General features: G+C 41.8%; 1 protein-coding gene across 1 annotated transcript; it reads right to left on the bottom strand.

Annotated features, from left to right (window-relative positions):
- Positions 1-8770: 8770 nt before the first annotated feature.
- LOC307258450 (olfactory receptor 51I2-like) lies at positions 8771-9718 on the bottom strand (the record flags this gene model as incomplete). Its single annotated transcript, XM_080037979.1, has 1 exon — positions 8771-9718. The coding sequence occupies one exon, from the start codon at positions 9716-9718 to the stop codon at positions 8771-8773; it is 948 nt and encodes a 315-aa protein (XP_079894105.1).
- Between the last annotated feature and the right edge of the window lie 7173 nt (positions 9719-16891).

The raw sequence follows: 16891 nt of genomic DNA, 5'->3' as shown, positions 1-16891 counted from the left end.
GTATCTCATACACAATATCAGTGAGTATTCAATGAATAAAGAGATTCCCAAAGCTGGATCCTTTTAACAGTTTAGATGCAGCTGTAACTCCTTGTTACCTGTTTAGTCACGGACAATAATTGAGGCAGTGACAGGTATTTGAGGAGCCCTGGAACAAACGAGAGAACCAAATCATGTCCAACGTGATACAATAGGCAAGAAGGTAAAGAGTTAGTAGGAAACATGTATAAGCAGTTAATCATCAACAATCAACAACATCAAAAATAAGCAAGCAAGTTATGTTATATCAGAATGGCACAATGTCTCAGTGTACCAATCAAGTGCTTTTCACTGCTCCTATGTGTTCCTCATGTTGTCTGAGGGAGGTCTGTGGCACGGCAGATAACCACAGTCTGATTTCACGAGAGAAACGGAGAGCCTCTTTAACTCACAAAGTCATGACATCGCAGATCACCCCACGTGAAATCTATCAAGGGAAATCAAACTCAGCCAAGGAACACACGTGGCTTTGATTGTCAGGTGCAACAACTTGTGTTGATCATAATACAAATACTCAAAGGATAAATCACTCATTTGATTATATGCATTTTCAACAAAATGTTGATTATTGACGACCTGTTTTCCAACTGAATTCTGCTGGTTAGAATGAGGTCTGGTCAATGAAATAGAATTAGACTCAAGGAAGGATTAGTCTTTAGTAAGTGAATACATGTGAATAGGAAGCAAATGCACAATTCAAGTACGTTCTTAAATGATGTCTCATACCGACAGGCTCCAATTACTCGTGGAAAAATATTGATTTCTTGTTTTTGCTTTGAGGTTTCAGAATGCCTGTTGTACCTACATGGGTGTGCAAAGAGTGTTCATCTCTAAGTTTAAAGTTTTTGTATTCGTCATATGTCATAGTCAGCTGTTAGGTGTTTGTTAGGTATTAGGCTGCCATGTTAAAACATAAATAAACAAGTCTCAACAAGTAGGGGAGAACGGGGTAAGTAGGCACACTTTTTACTCTAGTGAGAATTGCTCATCATCTAATAATAATAATAATAATAATAATACATTAAATTTATAGGCGCCTTTCGAGGCACCCAAGGTCACCTTACAGATCATAAAATCATCATAAAATCATCATAAAATCATTGAAAACAAGACATTGTGGAAAAAACTAAACAAAACAACAAAACAAAACAAAACAAACAAACAATCAAGACAGGGACCAGGGGCCTGTTTCAGGTAGCTGGTTTTACATACTCTGGGTTTAACCCTGCGCTCTGAGTTGGTAAACTCAGAGCGCAGGGTTGATAAGAAACTCTGGGTTTTCGGGTTTCAGAACAGTGGATCAGCGTTGGGTTTATCAACTCTGAGCGTGTTCACTCTGGGTGGAGCGTGTGCATAAAAGCCATCGTCAATGGATCGCTGATTCACCATGGAAACAGAAGAAACAAATGATTGATCCTCCCACTTCTCCACTTCGCAAAAAAGAAAAAAAGAAATCTCCACTCCTCCCACTAGAGTTAGAAATATTAACGAATGACCTTATGGTAGCCTATGGAGAAGAATTAACGGGATATTGTCTCATAACTCTGATCTAATCTCCTCGGCAATTCAGAAAAAAAACAGAGCAAACATTTTTTGTCAAGATAATCATTTCGCTTCCGTATGAGAAGCCATAGTCTATTTTAAAAAGTTACGCATATCAGCTGTAAAGTAATAAAGCTGGCGCGGCACAGCATTGCTGACAGTGCCTAAAGCCTACTGTGCAGTAAACAGAACAGACTGTCGCTTCTTTTAAATGGGGAGTGAAATACATTAACGTCAAGACACATTAGGTGACAGTTTCCATTGAAGAGCCTGATTGATTTATTACCAGATCCATTTTCCTCAAGTGATCACAGTTTAAATTATTATATCATTTTTATATTCATATTAGGCTATTTAACGAGGCTTGTCTGTCTGTGACTTTAGGATCGCACAAGTGAACTACAACGATCGCGTGCAGCCGCAGCGTTACATGAATCCACCTGACATAAATCTGTTCAGTGGCACAGACGTTAAAAAACATACAATACAAATAGGTTTATTAATCTGAATGTAGAGCATGTCACGATGTGTAATGTGGCCGCCTGTATGAACGGACCGAGGGCTGAGAACAAGACTACTGATCAGATAAATGATCGGTCAAACGTAAAATCATCAGGAAATGATAAAAACATCCCGATGGAGATTTCTATAGAGTGATTTTGCTTCAAACTGTACAGGGACGCGTGTGACAGTGACACTCTTTCTTCAGTCGGAGCTGCAGCGTAAAGTGAAAACAAACTCGGGGTAGGTCTAACCACCTATCCAGCAGGTTAGACCCACAGCGTATGTTGCCGCAGTAACTGACTCTCGGTCGCGCTGAACCTGCTACCTGAAACGGAAAACCCAGAGTTTCCACCAACTCAGAGCGAACAAACTCTGGGTTGCCTCAAAACCAGCTACCTGAAACAGGCCCCAGTTATATGTTGTGTGCGAGTTTGAACAGGTGAGTTTTGAGTTGTGAAGGTTGTAATGGTGTCTGACTGTTTTATGTGTGGGGGGAGGGAGTTCCAGAGCCTGGGTGCTGAACAGCTGAATGACCGGGCACCCATTGTGCTGAGGCGTGATGTGGGGATGGATAGTAGTCCAGCAGAGGATGAGCGGAGGGAGCGGGAGGGAGTGTAGTCTTGGAGGAGGTTGCAGAGGTAATTGGGGGCTAGGTTGTGGAGAGCTTTGTAGGTGAGGAGTAGGGTTTTGTATTGGATGCGGTAGGGTACTGGGAGCCAGTGAAGTTTGATGAGGACAGGGGTGATGTGTTCAGATGATTTGGTGCGGGTGATGATCCGGGCGGCTGAGTTCTGAATGATCTGCAGTCTGTTGATGAGCTTGGTGGGGAGTCCGGTGAGGAGGGCGTTGCAGTAGTCTATACGTGATGTGACAAATGAGTGAACCAGGATTTCAGTGCTGGATTGGGTCAGTGATGGGCGGAGTCTGGCGATGTTGCGGAGGTGGAAGAATGCAGTCCGGGTGATGTTTTGAATATGAGGTGCGAATGAGAGGGTGTTGTCCAGGATGACGCCGAGGCTCTTAACTTTGGAGGAGAAGGGAACTGGGAATCTATCGATGTGTATGAGTGGAGCTGGGGTGTGTTGTGATTTGGTGAGGGTGGATTTGGAGCCGATGAGCAGGGCCTCGGTCTTGTTTGCGTTGAGTTTTAGGAAGTTCCTGCTCATCCAGCTCCGGATGTCTTCCAGGTAGGTGATGACAATAGTCGTTCCTACATTAAATTGAAGCTTAAGGTGTTGGCTTGAAATGTGTACCCCTCACTTTTTCTATCTTATTGTATTAAAGAAGAAATGAATCATCAAAGACACCCTTACACATTGTGACAACATACCCCATCAAGGGGTCGGATGTCACACACTATGAGGTTGTTTGTCACAATGGTATCTTAATGGGAATAATCTTGAAAAGAAGGCAAGAAAGCGGAACAAAATCTGAAAGTTTAATTGCATTGTCAAGTTGACAAACAGGCCTACATAACTTACTGTAGCCTTGGCAGCTGGTCTAGTTTGGGATGCACTGGGTTGTTTTGATTTTGTTGCCCTTTTTCTTTTGCATGCTAGCTGCCTTTTCCTGCTCTATTATCTCCTTCTCTGGGGTGTCAGTGAGGATACACTTTGACAAATTATTTCGTCATTGGGTTCCTTTTCTGGCTGCAGCCTTTGGATAACATGTGACAACCAACCCCCCAAAAAATGTGACGACCAACCCCAACTTGAATCTCTTGCTAGCATCAAGGCCAACAACCATCTGACAACTAATTAGCTTGCTAACCACAATCTAAACTATAGTTTACCCTTCACACTTTTTATGGGTAACAATTGTTTTGTTATAAACCCAATGTGTAAAAGCCTAGAAGAAAATACTGAGGAGCTAAATATTTTCAATTTGACATGAAAAACACAAACAGTCCTCTCACCTCAAATTCAGCAGTCTAACTCAAATGAAGACTATGTAGGTGACCTCTGATCCCAATTCTGGATATGTACATACCAACATTTCACAGACAGCGCCTTCTGGTTCCGAGATATAACAATTGTGACAACCAACCCGTGTTCTTCCCTACACAGGACCGTTAAGTAATGTTGTAAAGTTCATCTCCCTGCACAGGCAGGGCTAAGCTAACTACTGATGAGAGACCTTAAAGGACCCAATTAGCACAGCTTCCATCACCCTTAAATTGAAGAAGTTTGGAACCACCAGGACTCTTCCTAGAGCTGTCCGTTCCTCTAAACTGAGTGATCGGGGGAGAAGGGCTTTAGTTCGGGAGGTGGCCAATAACCCGATGGTCACTCTGAGAGAGCTCCAGGGTTCCTCTGTGGGGCGAGGATAACCTTCCAGAAGGATGGCCATCGCTGCAGCACTCCACCAATCAGGCCTGTATGGTAGAATGGCCAGACGGAAGCAAAATCCCGCCTGGAGTTTGCCAAAAGGCACCTGAAAGTGCAAAATGTTCTGGTCTGATGACACAAAGATCGAACTCTTTGGCATGAATGCCAAGCGTTATTTTTGGAGGAAACCAGGCACCGCTCATCATCTGGCCAATACCATCCCTACAGTGAAGCATGGTGGTAGCAGCATCATGCTGTGGGAATGTTTTTCAGCGGCAGGAACTGGGAGTCTAGTCGGGATTGAGGGAAAGATGAATGCAGCAATGATAGAGAGACATCCTGGAAGAAAACCTGCTCCAGAGCGCTCTTGACCTCAGACTGGGGCGAAGGTTCATCTTTCAACAGGACAACGACCCTCAGCACACAGCCAAGATATTGATGGAGTGGCTTCAGGACAACTCTGTGAATGTCCTAGAGTGGCCCAGCCAGAGCCCAGACTTGAATCCCATTGAAAATCTCAGGAGGAATCTGAAAATGGCTGTGCACCTACACTCCCCATCCAACCTGATGGAGGTTGAGGGGTTCAGTAAAGAAGCATGGGTGAAACTGGCCACAGATAAGTGTTCCAAGCTTGTGGCTTCATATTCCAAAAGACTTGAGGCTGTAATTGCTGCCAAAGGTGCCACAATAAAGTATTGAGCAAATGCTGTGAATGCTTACCCGCTCTGCTCACATCCTGCGTCTACCTCTGGAGCGCGTCGCCTTACCTTACTGCTGCGTCTCTCGGACTTTTCTCGGACACATGGAACATCTCAGCAGCTGCTGCTGCTGCAGCAAAGCCCTATCTTTCTACATAGAGTTTTCATAGATAATTCCCATTAAAAATGAAGTTCTTTCGTGTCATTTATGATGCATATGATTTACATTGAGTCTAATATTGAGTCTGGACAGTAATCCGTGCGCCCCATTGCCCTTTTTTTTGCCACATTTTTGCTACTTGGAAGTTTTATTTTGAAAGGGACACACCAGGAAATGTTGAAACTACAGCGAAAGCTGCCGGTATGAAGTCAATATGACTCTCAGCAGAGTATTTCTCTAGCAGTTAAAGCAGAGAGACCCGAGAGAGACGCGCGGCTCTCAGAAAACAATAGGCGAGCCTCCTGAGGTAAAGGGGAGCGTCGCTGCAGACGTGCCTCCGACGCACATCAGCAGTGCGTCTGAGGTTGGATGTGTGCCCGCTCTAGGTTGATTACACGGTCAGTGACAAAAAGTCAGACGCAGACGCGAGGTAGATACGCAGTAGAGGTAGGATGTGTGTGGAGGCCGTTATGCCCCTGCACTCTTTCTGAAGGCGAGTCCCAAGTTTGGGGCCGATCGGACATTTGCCCTCGTAGCAAATCAGCAGCAAAGGGCCGCTCTCTCGAAGACGTTTTGTTTCTTGAGGTATCTTGCCAAAACTGTATACACATGTGTATTTCGGGCACCTAAGGCTGTGTACACAATTTGGTGATGAAAAGCCAGAAATCCATAAAGTAAATGTCACGTGACTGTATTTCAGTTTATGCAAATTATGAAAATAGATAAATCATGGCTGACTTCTATGGTCCAAGAGGCTTTATTGTGTAAGAAATGTCAAGTCCATCAGAGTCTGGGGACGAGGGGCGTGGCCTGTCAGACATTGCATTTCTGAACTATGTTTTTCGCATGTGTGGCGCCCCCTATGGGTTCATCTCCACAAGCTTTGGGGGACATGCTACCACATGTGTTCACATATCCAGCAAGTTTTATGATGATAACACCTATGGTCATTGAGTTATCGCCAATTAGCTGTTAGGTCCCACCCCTGCGTAAACGTTTAGTTCAAAGGCGGCCATGTTTTTCAAGCTATTTTACTAATATTTTACCGACCTGTATATCTTAGTCCCCCAAATCTTTGTGAGAAATGTGGTGTTAATTAAGTGAAATTTGAGAAAGGTGTGCAAACCTGTTTTTCAGTTTATGCTAATTAGCGAAAAATATTTCCAGGTGGACTTATATTGTCCCGGAGGCTTTTTTGTAGAGCACCTTCAAGTGTACCTGTGTGAGAATGTTCAAGTCAATCGGAATAACAGTGTGAGGGGCGTGGCCTCTCAAAAAAAATTCGGGGCTTAATGACAGTGCCACCTTGTGGAAAATCAAAAAAATTAATAATAGCACACCCTGTGGAGTGGGGAAGCACATTCTATGACATTTTTGCATTTTTCTAAGTGTAACAGTGTGGGCTGAATTGAAGCTAGAAAAAAGGGAAGGAAGAATAATAATAATAAGAAAATTAAGAGGATCGATAACAATAAGTTCAGGCCCTCAATTAATTGAGGACCTTTACTTCATTATCAAAGATCATAAGTTCATAAAATAAATGAAGAATGTGTAGTTTATGTGTAGTCCATTTACTCTGATTTTAGGAATTTCTTGTGGTTAAAGCATAAGTAAGCTATATAGTTGTTTAAATATACTGTATGTGTTACTTTATATTCCTACAGCAATCACTTATAGGTTAAACAGTGTGCTTGGTTCACAACACAGCTCTCACAGTCATTCCGCTCTGCTGTAAGCAGAGGAGAAACTTTTCTGGTATCCCGCAAACCTTTATTCATTCAGGAGAGATAAGTCGATAGAGAAGCGGGTCTCTCTGCCCGTGAACACACAGAGCTGAATGTTTACACACATTCCCAATGTTTGTTTTATTGTTTTTTATCATATACTTACGGATCTGAGTTAACACTAGATAACTCACTGCTCTTCATCTTTGAGTTTCCTGGCGAAGACCACTGCGCGTTAATGTTGTGACGATACGGACAAAGGAGAGGATTGCTAACTTCAATAATATACAAAGGCCTTAGGGTACTTTTGATGAAGTCATTTTCATTATAGGGAGAGTGGCCTAAGTTGTGCCACTTTTTACTCAAAGTTATTTTAAAGTGAGGCCTTGACAGTAAATTCTACAAGTCAAATATGTACATATATTTCAGGGTGTTGTGCATCCCTGGCAATAAAAACTTTGGATCTGGAATACACTGTTGAAGAAATATAGCTTTCGGAAAAAAAGTTGTCTTGTGGCACAACTTGCCCCCGGTGTGGTGTAAGTTGTGCCATTGGAGAGAATACCATGGGGTAAATTGTGCCATCGATATATATCTCATCATTTGACAATCACTTATTTAAGGTTTATTTAAAGTAAATAAAGTAAATATTTTACCACGATTGAAGGACAATTTTCTTAAACAAGGCCTAGCAGATCTAATGGTTTTACCTGCAAAGCACACACTGACAAAGTCACCATCATCATCTTTCTGGCAATCTGAACTCTCATCAGTGGTGTTGTTAAGTGGAATGGAGATGTCAGTCTCTTCTGAGCTACTGTAGACGATCACTTTCTTTTGGTGACCAGCGTATACAGCCATGCCAATGGCACAACCCTCAGAAATTTACTTTGCACTAGCTGCTTCGCCCTTGTAGAACCAACTGCCACCTCCATTTCTGCCTTTAAATCAAGGTTCAAAACCCATTTGTACACCCTGGTTTTTCCTCCCCATTAATTATCTTCTGCACTACTATCTTTGTTTATATGTGGATGTCTGGGCTTTATGTCTTTTATTTTGGTTATTGTTATTTTACCTTCATTTTTTACCTACTGAATGCACTATGTTCAGCATTTTGGACAGTGCAAACTGTTATAAATGTGCTTTTATAAATACATTTTATTTACTTACCTTCTTATAACTCACCCCAGGCCCTCTGGCACAAACCACCCCAACCCCAGAATTTTGGATAATAAGCATGATGCAGCAGTTTAGGGCTGACATTGTGCTAACTATATAGGCACAAAGTGTAGCATACTAAAGCACTAAAACATGTGTCCAATGTTTTCAAACGTGTCTATAATTGTTCAGACACAATAATCAAAAAACCTTGATCATGGAAATTTTACTTTTAGAGGCAAAAAACAGTTTTTTGAGCCTAAATGTGCTTATATCTTATTCCATGTTTCTCCCTTCTTTACAGGATGAGTTACATGGATGGCTCTTCTTAGATATGTGGTCACATTTCCAATTTATTCTATGGTTTTCTAGAAACAAGGGGTGGCACAACTTCCCCACCGGCACAACTTAGGCCACTCTCCCCTACTACAGCAGCTGAATACAACACTGAGAACAGTACACTGAATACAGTAGAAGTGATACGTTTTTTAGTTTTTTATTGATCACAAATGAGTTTTCACTCACTGCAAAATGACATTGTTGCAGCTAGCTGTGTAAATATGAGATGCAGAAAATAACAATAAAACAACTCAGTTCAGAGCACTGACCTAGGCTACTCTAGGCTAAAGTTTGTTTGCCAGGTTTTGAGCATGGTAACAGCCTAAAAATAAGTTTTCTAATTTCTGGTAACTTCAGGCCATACACAAGAGGATTCAAAATGGTTGGAATCACAACAAACTCTAGAGATAAAAGTATGGCTAGAAATGGATTCAGCTCCTCGATATTCAATCTGCTTAAGGAAATGTCACAAAACACTGTGATAGAATAATTGACAAATGTAACAATGTGTGGCAGGCAGCTTTGTATGACTTTGCTCTTGAACTCTGAAGACTGTTTCCTACAAACAAGGAAAATCCTTAAGTATGTGTACAGGACAAAAGTCAGGGGCAAAAAGACACTGGTTGTGGTCACAAACATGCCAACAAGGTTATTAAGCGCAGTAGAGACACATGCCAACTTTACAACATTCCAGTTGGCACAGAATACCTTTACTATCTTATTGCCACACAATGGAAGTCTGGAGGCCATATAAACACAGGTTCCAACCGAAAAGGCAGGATAGATCCACGCGAAGGCCACTAAGATAGAGACCACCTTGGAGGTTATCTTGTTGTGGTAGCGTAAAGGTTGACACACAGCAACATACCGATCATATGCCATAATGCCTAAAAGGGTGAGCTCATAGGATGCATATGTGTAAATTACAAAGACCTGAACCAAACAAGCCGATCGTGAGATCAAATGAGTGTCAAACAGAAGGTCTCTCAGAAATCTGAAAAAGAAGCCAGCAGAGCCGTACAGAGAGTTGATGCAAAGACACATGATGAACATATACATTGGCTCGTGTAACGTCTTCTCTCGTGATATGACAAATATTATGACAAGATTAGCTGAGACAATGAAGGCATACAGCAGGAGGCACAAGACAAATACCGGGTAGCGGTAGTTGCCTATGTTCACAAACATGGTGAGGTTAAAATAAGGGGGGTTAGTTATGTTTGCCATGTACCCCATACACAATATCAGCGATTATACAATGAATAAAGAGATTCCTACAAAGCTGGATCCTTTGAACAGTTTAGATGCAGCTAACTCCTTGTTACCTGTTTAGTCATGGGCTAGTTTGCACAATAATTGAGGCAGTGACAGGTATTTGAGGAGCCCTGGAACAAACGAGAGAACCAAATCATGTCCAACGTGATACAATAGGCAAGAAGGTAAAGAGTTAGTAGGAAACATGTATAAGCAGTTAATCATCAACAATCAACAACATCAAAAATAAGCAAGCAAGTTATGTTATATCAGAATGGCACAATGTCTCAGTGTACCAATCAAGTGCTTTTCACTGCTCCTATGTGTTCCTCATGTTGTCTGAGGGAGGTCTGTGGCACGGCAGATAACCACTGTCTGATTTCACGAGAGAAACGGAGAGCCTCTTTAACTCACAAAGTCATGACATCGCAGAGATCACCCCACGTGAAATCTATCAAGGGAAATCAAACTCAGCCAAGGAACACACGTGGCTTTGATTATCAGGTGAAACAACTTTTGTTGATCATAATAAAAATACTCAAAGGATAAATCACTCTTTAGCCTATATGCATTTTCAACACATTGTTTAATGACATTGTCAAAGTTGACATCTATTATTGACGACCCGTTTTCCCACTGAATTCTGTTGGTTAGAGTGAAGTCTGGTCAATGAAATAGAATTAGACTCAAGGAAGGATTAGTCTTTAGTAAGTGAATCCATGTGAATAGGAAGCAAATGCACAAGTCAAGTAGGTTCTTAAATCATGTCACATACTGACAGGCTCCAAATACTCATAAAAAAATATTGATTTCTTTTTTTGCTTTGAGGTTTCAGAATGCCTGTAGTACCTTACCTATAGGGGTGTGCAAAGAGTGTTCATCTTTAAGTTTACAGTTTTTTGTAATCGCATATGCACGACAATAGCTGCATAGTCAGCTGTTAGGTGTGTGTTAGGTGTTAGGCCCCCATGTCTTGCTAGAACAGCTTCAATACACTGTTAAACAATAAATAAACAAGGCCCAGCAAGCACACAGGACCGTTACGTAATGTTGTACAGTTTATCTTCAGACTGTCCGCACAGGCAGGCTAATACTTTGACTTACCATTGACTACCAGTATTTAAGCTAAGGTAACTAGCGATGAGAGACCTTTGCCAGTGTCTCCTTCAAAAATGGAGGCCCTGTTAAAGCAATGGTTTCTGTAGCCTTGCCTTGAACCAGAGAGTGAGGCAACAAGCTCAAACTAAAAATATTTGAACTGTATACCATATGGAAGAGATCACTCCTATTAGGATACAAATGTTTCATCGAAGGATAAAGATGAACAACTTTGTAATACTGTGACCCTTGCTGCTATGGGGAGAAGTGGACCCAAACCATGCCATCAACATGCCCCTCACTGTTGTGCAGGGCTGTACGCTTATTTTTTAAAGTGGTAGCACTGGTGCTAGCAAGCAAAAAAAATCAGTAGCACAAAAATAAATTTGGTAGCACACAAAGTATGATCGAAAACTTGCATAACCTTAACCCTTGCATTTCGCTCTAATTACCTTTGAGCATGTCATCTTGGTCTCATTTGAGATTCTCAATTAATATTATTTCCTAGTGTGTGCAGTAATAATTGTAGAAAAATTAATAGGGGTGCACTGATTGCAATTTAGACAAAATAATCTAACCTGCCAATTGCAATTTGGCAGGCTGTCGCACTAGTTAGGGTTGCCACCTTGGATTTAGGAAAAAAAGGGACACTTGAATGTTTGGGGCGGAGGGCTCGGCCATTATTAGGCTACCAGTTCAGACTGACCAGTGTAATGACCTATAATAACCATACACACCTACAGTGCTTTTTACAGTATAGGCTAAATAGGGAGACTGAGGTGGGTGGGGACCCTGGACCTTGTAGGGGGGCCCCGGAAGAAAAAAATGCAACCTTTTAAAGTAAAATTCATCAATCTGGTGCACTTTGAGAATAATATTGCATGCAACCATGCCCAGGGGCCCAAGGGCTCGGGGGGGGAGGGGGCCTAAGCCAGAAATACTGATAGTAACTTTAAATGTTGCATTGTCAAAGAGCTCAGTCACTCATGTCAATAACAGGGTCCAACAAGGAATAGCCTAAATATAAGGAAATAAATCATCATGGCCCCAACTAGGTGACAGAAATGTGAATAGAAAAGCAAGTGCAAAACAAAAGCATTATTAGCTCTGTCTAAGGGGCTTCATGAGGGACAGCTAAGCCCCCCACACACAAACAGGAATAAGCTTGCTATGTGTAAATTCTATACTGTTCATGAAAAGTAGCTTTCCACCCTGTATATGTTGCAATGGGCCCCTCCATCATATAACATGAGTCTGCAGACCAATCTACTGTACTGTTTTCACAGTTGCAGAGTAAAGAGTGCCTGTTTAAGAAAAATAATGTTCCTTCTGCAGCTCAAGATTTGATTAAAATGTTCCTCTGCTCTGATGCATTTAACTTTAAAACGGTACAAAGAGTCTGGGCCCATTATCTCATAATCCGTCTATGAACCAACTGGTTTCCACAATCTTTTTTATTTTCGCGGGCAGCATGCACAAGCATTATTTATTAAAAAAAAAAAAAAAAAAAAGTGTGGGGCCCCACACAGGGTCTTGAAACGGGCCCCGAGATCGTTAAGACCGCCCCTGCCCGCCCGCCCGCCTCTCCGATGCAATAGCGGGCGCAACAAACTCCTCGGCCCGTGTGAGACGGCCTTAACTACTGAACGAAGGAAGGAAATCAAATGAGGTTTTGGCATTTTCCCCAAAAAACGGGTCACAGCTGGTGAAAAAAAGAGAACAATTCTGGGAAAAACGGGACGGGTGGCAACACTAGCACGAGTGCGATTGGAGTTGTATTCATCATCGCACGTGATCAATTTCAGTAGCAAATGCGATCAAAACTGTCGCACTGTACAGCCCTGCTGTTGTGGTCAGCATTCAGGCCTGTATTGTTCTCACACATGCAATAACTCAATTGTAGAGAACATGGGGAGGACGACTCAGTTGACAAATCAAATAACCATTTTCCACATTTCTGTAGATCACGGATTTTGCATCACTGAACTCTCAGATGTCCGTTCATTGTAATGAGGGGTTTATGCACCGCAGCCTGACTATAATATCTCACTTTATACAGCAGTGGTTCTGAGCAAGTGATTTGATTGGACGAGAGACCTTCTATGCGTTCTGAAGGAGTGCTGATATGAGCGAACAACATCACTCTGACTGTTCACCAAACTGACAAAATCAGTCCGCTCACTGACGAGCCGGAGCTTCACTTGTGTAAACTGTGTGTCTGTGTGTGTGTGACTCAGGTTGACTGTGGCGAGTCTCTCCTCTTTGAGAGGGCATCGCTACCACACACAGACAGAGACAGTGTGCGGTAGTCGCTCACACTCACGTTACTGAAGACAACAATAGTGTGTGGAGATAAACTCAGGCTGCTGAATAATACGAGCGGACGCGATCCGGACGCTGCATAGCTTTAGCCTAGCCTAGCTTTCCCACCTCATTGTATAACGTTTCTTCCCCCGGGCCGAAATACACTCATAAACTCTGGGAAATGAAGCGTGGGGGTTTGGAATGGGCAGCGGACCTTATCACCAACTAGATTAAGATCCGCCGTTCCTTTACTTTGGTGATTTTAACAGAACATCGGGCCGCCGTGGTTAATGTTACCAGAGTAAACAAAGCAGGACGAGCTCACTCCCGTCAAGTTGTTGACGCGTTGCATAGCAACGCGCTCCGCTCTGACTGCTGTTGTCGGACTATTTGTGTTGGCGGAAGCAAATACATTCTTAATTGATTAAAGATCACATTTTAAAGTTAACTTGTGAATTTAAGTTGTAAAACTGTTGTATAAAAGCAATATCACACTCGAGGTCGCAATGTTGTCGCTCTATATCAGCGCTGCTGTGTTTCTCTTCGGCACTCGGCCTACGGCCTCGTACCTACGACCGAATCACAGCAGCGCTGATATAGAGCGACAACATGCTCCCTCTCATGTGATATTGCTTAAATAATATCTCATATTATAGTCAGGCTATTTTAATTATGGACGGACTGTTCTTGCTGACACAGACTGAACACGTCCTGCATTCACATTCTCAGTCACCTGAGGAAGACTTTCTCTCCTGTTTTTACTTACTGTACATATTGCACTAATGTAGCAGCATCACGCACATCGAATGTGCACTGTGGAATCATCTTCGTTAATTATATATCTCTACTCATTTAGTCATGGATTGTTTAATTTCTTGACTGTATGTATAATTCAATGTGTGCAGGAATGAGAAGGTATAGTATAGTGTGACCAAAATGTAAACGCAGGCTGACGGATATAAAGAAGGATTCAGTAAAACAAACAAAATCGGATTTACTCTCAACTAAATGGTTATCAAATGATTGCTTGGATCTGTAGACCTCATAATAAGGCCCAAGTGCAACCTGAGTTACACAAAGGGATCAGAGGAAAAACTGAATGTTGTGAAAAATATATGATGTAATATGTTTCTAATCTTTGAGACCATGATACACCTTTCATAACAACTGGTCACACACACAGTAAGGACACTTGAATGTATTTTATTAGTCCCCCAGGCCTTCTTAATGGCTACCACCACAGCCATGACATCCTCAGTGGATCTTAACCTGTTGTTGAAACACAGAGCTTGGGGAATAGCATCACTTTAAAATGTCTTGAGATAAGTTATGGTGAAAGAAAAACATTATGTATGAAAGAACTTCAGAGGTGATACAATAGGTTAAGATCAATGCCTCTGATGCAATGTCTGATGATTCAGATGTTTGCCAGGGCTAATGAGAGCCCATGGGATGGGGCAGTGTTAGTTTTCAACAGTTGTAAATGTGGAATCATTAAGTTTGTATCGGTCAAAAGGTCATTATCTCCATTATCCTCTGAGAGCAATTAAACATGCTCTGCTACCCTGGAGGACATTCCTGGGCAACCAAAGCCAAACAAAGATGTTTTTCAGCTTTGCAAATGGACAAAAGAGTAATACACACTCAGACAGACACACAGCCGTAACACACAATAGGTGAAGTGGTGAGGATAGGCGGATATGATTGACCCAGTGACCCCATACATGTTTTAGAGACTGTTTTGATAGTAGGCCTCGTTGTCAAAAACGTTTTCTAGCACGTTTATGCAATGTGCTTTGGTGACCCACATTGCTGCATGGCTGCCCACTAGACTCAACAAATTAACTAAAATGTGAGCCACATCCTGACGGTATGTGGTGCCATGTTTGACTAGGTTTTATATCAAGTTTTACATTATAGAAAACCTACACTGTAAAAATGTAAAGGTTACTGAGAAATGTCTTCACTCGATTTTTTTAATTTTGAGGCCAAATATAAGTCTAAGGTTTTAATGAAAACTGCGTACATTTGAGCCAACTAATTATCTTTTGTTGATTTTACTTATCATTCATATGGAATGAAAATGTAAGTTTCTTTTGTGTAAAAACTAAAACTAATTGAAGGTCTACACACTAAGAATTTCAAACAATAACTGTTGTGCCAACTTATTCTTTTTCATACCAATCAATCAAAATGTTTATTTAAATATAAAACAGCAATACAACAGTCTTAAATAACACTACTTTTTGGAATTCATAGTATGTATAGAACTAAAATCTTGAAGTTATATTACATATGAATGATAAGTTATCTCAACAAAAGATCATTGGTTGGTTGGCTGAAATGTTTTTGAAAAGAAGCCCGACGACATACTACAACCGATTTCACGGCACACACCAAACAGATTCGTGTCCCCGCCCCCTCCAGACTCTACGACGGCAATTATCGGGCCGGTGTGTCCGGGCCTTAAGGTGGTCATCCGACCCAATTTCAGCCAGTCTTCTTCCCGTCTTGACGTTCCGACATTATCAAACATGTTTGATATTATCGTTAGTCTTAAGGGGTTGGCTCAAGCGAAATGACGTAAACACTGTCACACTCTCGCATGCACCATGCACGGCGCAGGAGGAGCGGCATTAGTCGTGACTTGTGTCCACCTGTGCAGGCACGTATTTCGGACACATTTTCCTTGAAGCCTCGGCGGGAGAACCAGGCTGACAGCCGCGCAACCTTGACACTTTACCATCAAATACAGGGTTAGGAGTTAAAGTTATTGGGGGACTAGATCAGCAAATAAAGCTGGTCAAATAACTACAGGAAGTCCCCCGCTCGGAATATTGAATTAACTTTTTTTTAATTAAATAATCACAATCGCGTTTGCGGAAATAATATTAATCTCAAAAGGAATCTAGTTGTAGTCTTGCAATATGAGACCCCTGTATTTTCAAAATCTCACTCTGTGACTGAAAACTAATGACTAACTGTCTTCAGGTGTGAGTTGATTGTCTTTAGATGTGAGAGGGTGTCAGTCTTCAGTCTTTTCAAAGTCTTTTAAAAGTCCTCTATGTAAGCCCAGCATTAGATGCATACACAGGAGAAACCAGGCTGTGTCATAAAATACAAACACAATGTGTGAAAAAAAATTCTGTGAGCACATGCAGATATATTTTGGACACAGTAGAACTAGGATTCGATGTGTCATCTGGCCCTGAAAGGGTTAAGAAAGGGGCCCTGCTTCTTGTTACACATTGCCAACCAATCCACAGCCGAGCTGTCAAGACTTCCGGATTTGAGGGCTGCTTTCAACTAGTAAGAAACATGTTTCCTACTAAACTTTTTTGTATCTGTTTTACTGTTATCTCTCTAGCACTTTTTAATGTTTCTACTAGTTGATTTAATCTGTAACTGACTGTTAAACACAATTATTATCTGCCACTGTGTCAGTTAGATCTATCAAAAAGAAACTAGGAAACTGCACTTGAGCTAGTGGGTGAAGAGTTAAATGCTGGTGAGAGTGCAGAGAGTTTGAGTGTCGGGGCAGAAAACAGCTTTAACAAAGGACACAGCGGGAAGATAAAAAGATACAAGATCTGAGAGAAAACAGATGGTAAAATAGGCTAAACCCAGGGAAGCACAAGTCTGGAGGAGAATAAGCCGAACAAAGGAGACTGACTTGGAGCACTCATCAGAAAAGGTGAAATCAGCAACAGAACAGAAAGAGACAAGTGATTAAAAACACCCACC

Source organism: Ammodytes marinus (genome assembly GCF_949987685.1).
Source record: "Ammodytes marinus genome assembly, chromosome: 12".
Lineage (NCBI taxonomy): Eukaryota > Metazoa > Chordata > Actinopteri > Uranoscopiformes > Ammodytidae > Ammodytes > Ammodytes marinus.
The sequence above is the reverse complement of the archived record's forward strand: the minus strand, read 5'-3'. Positions and strand labels throughout refer to the sequence as shown.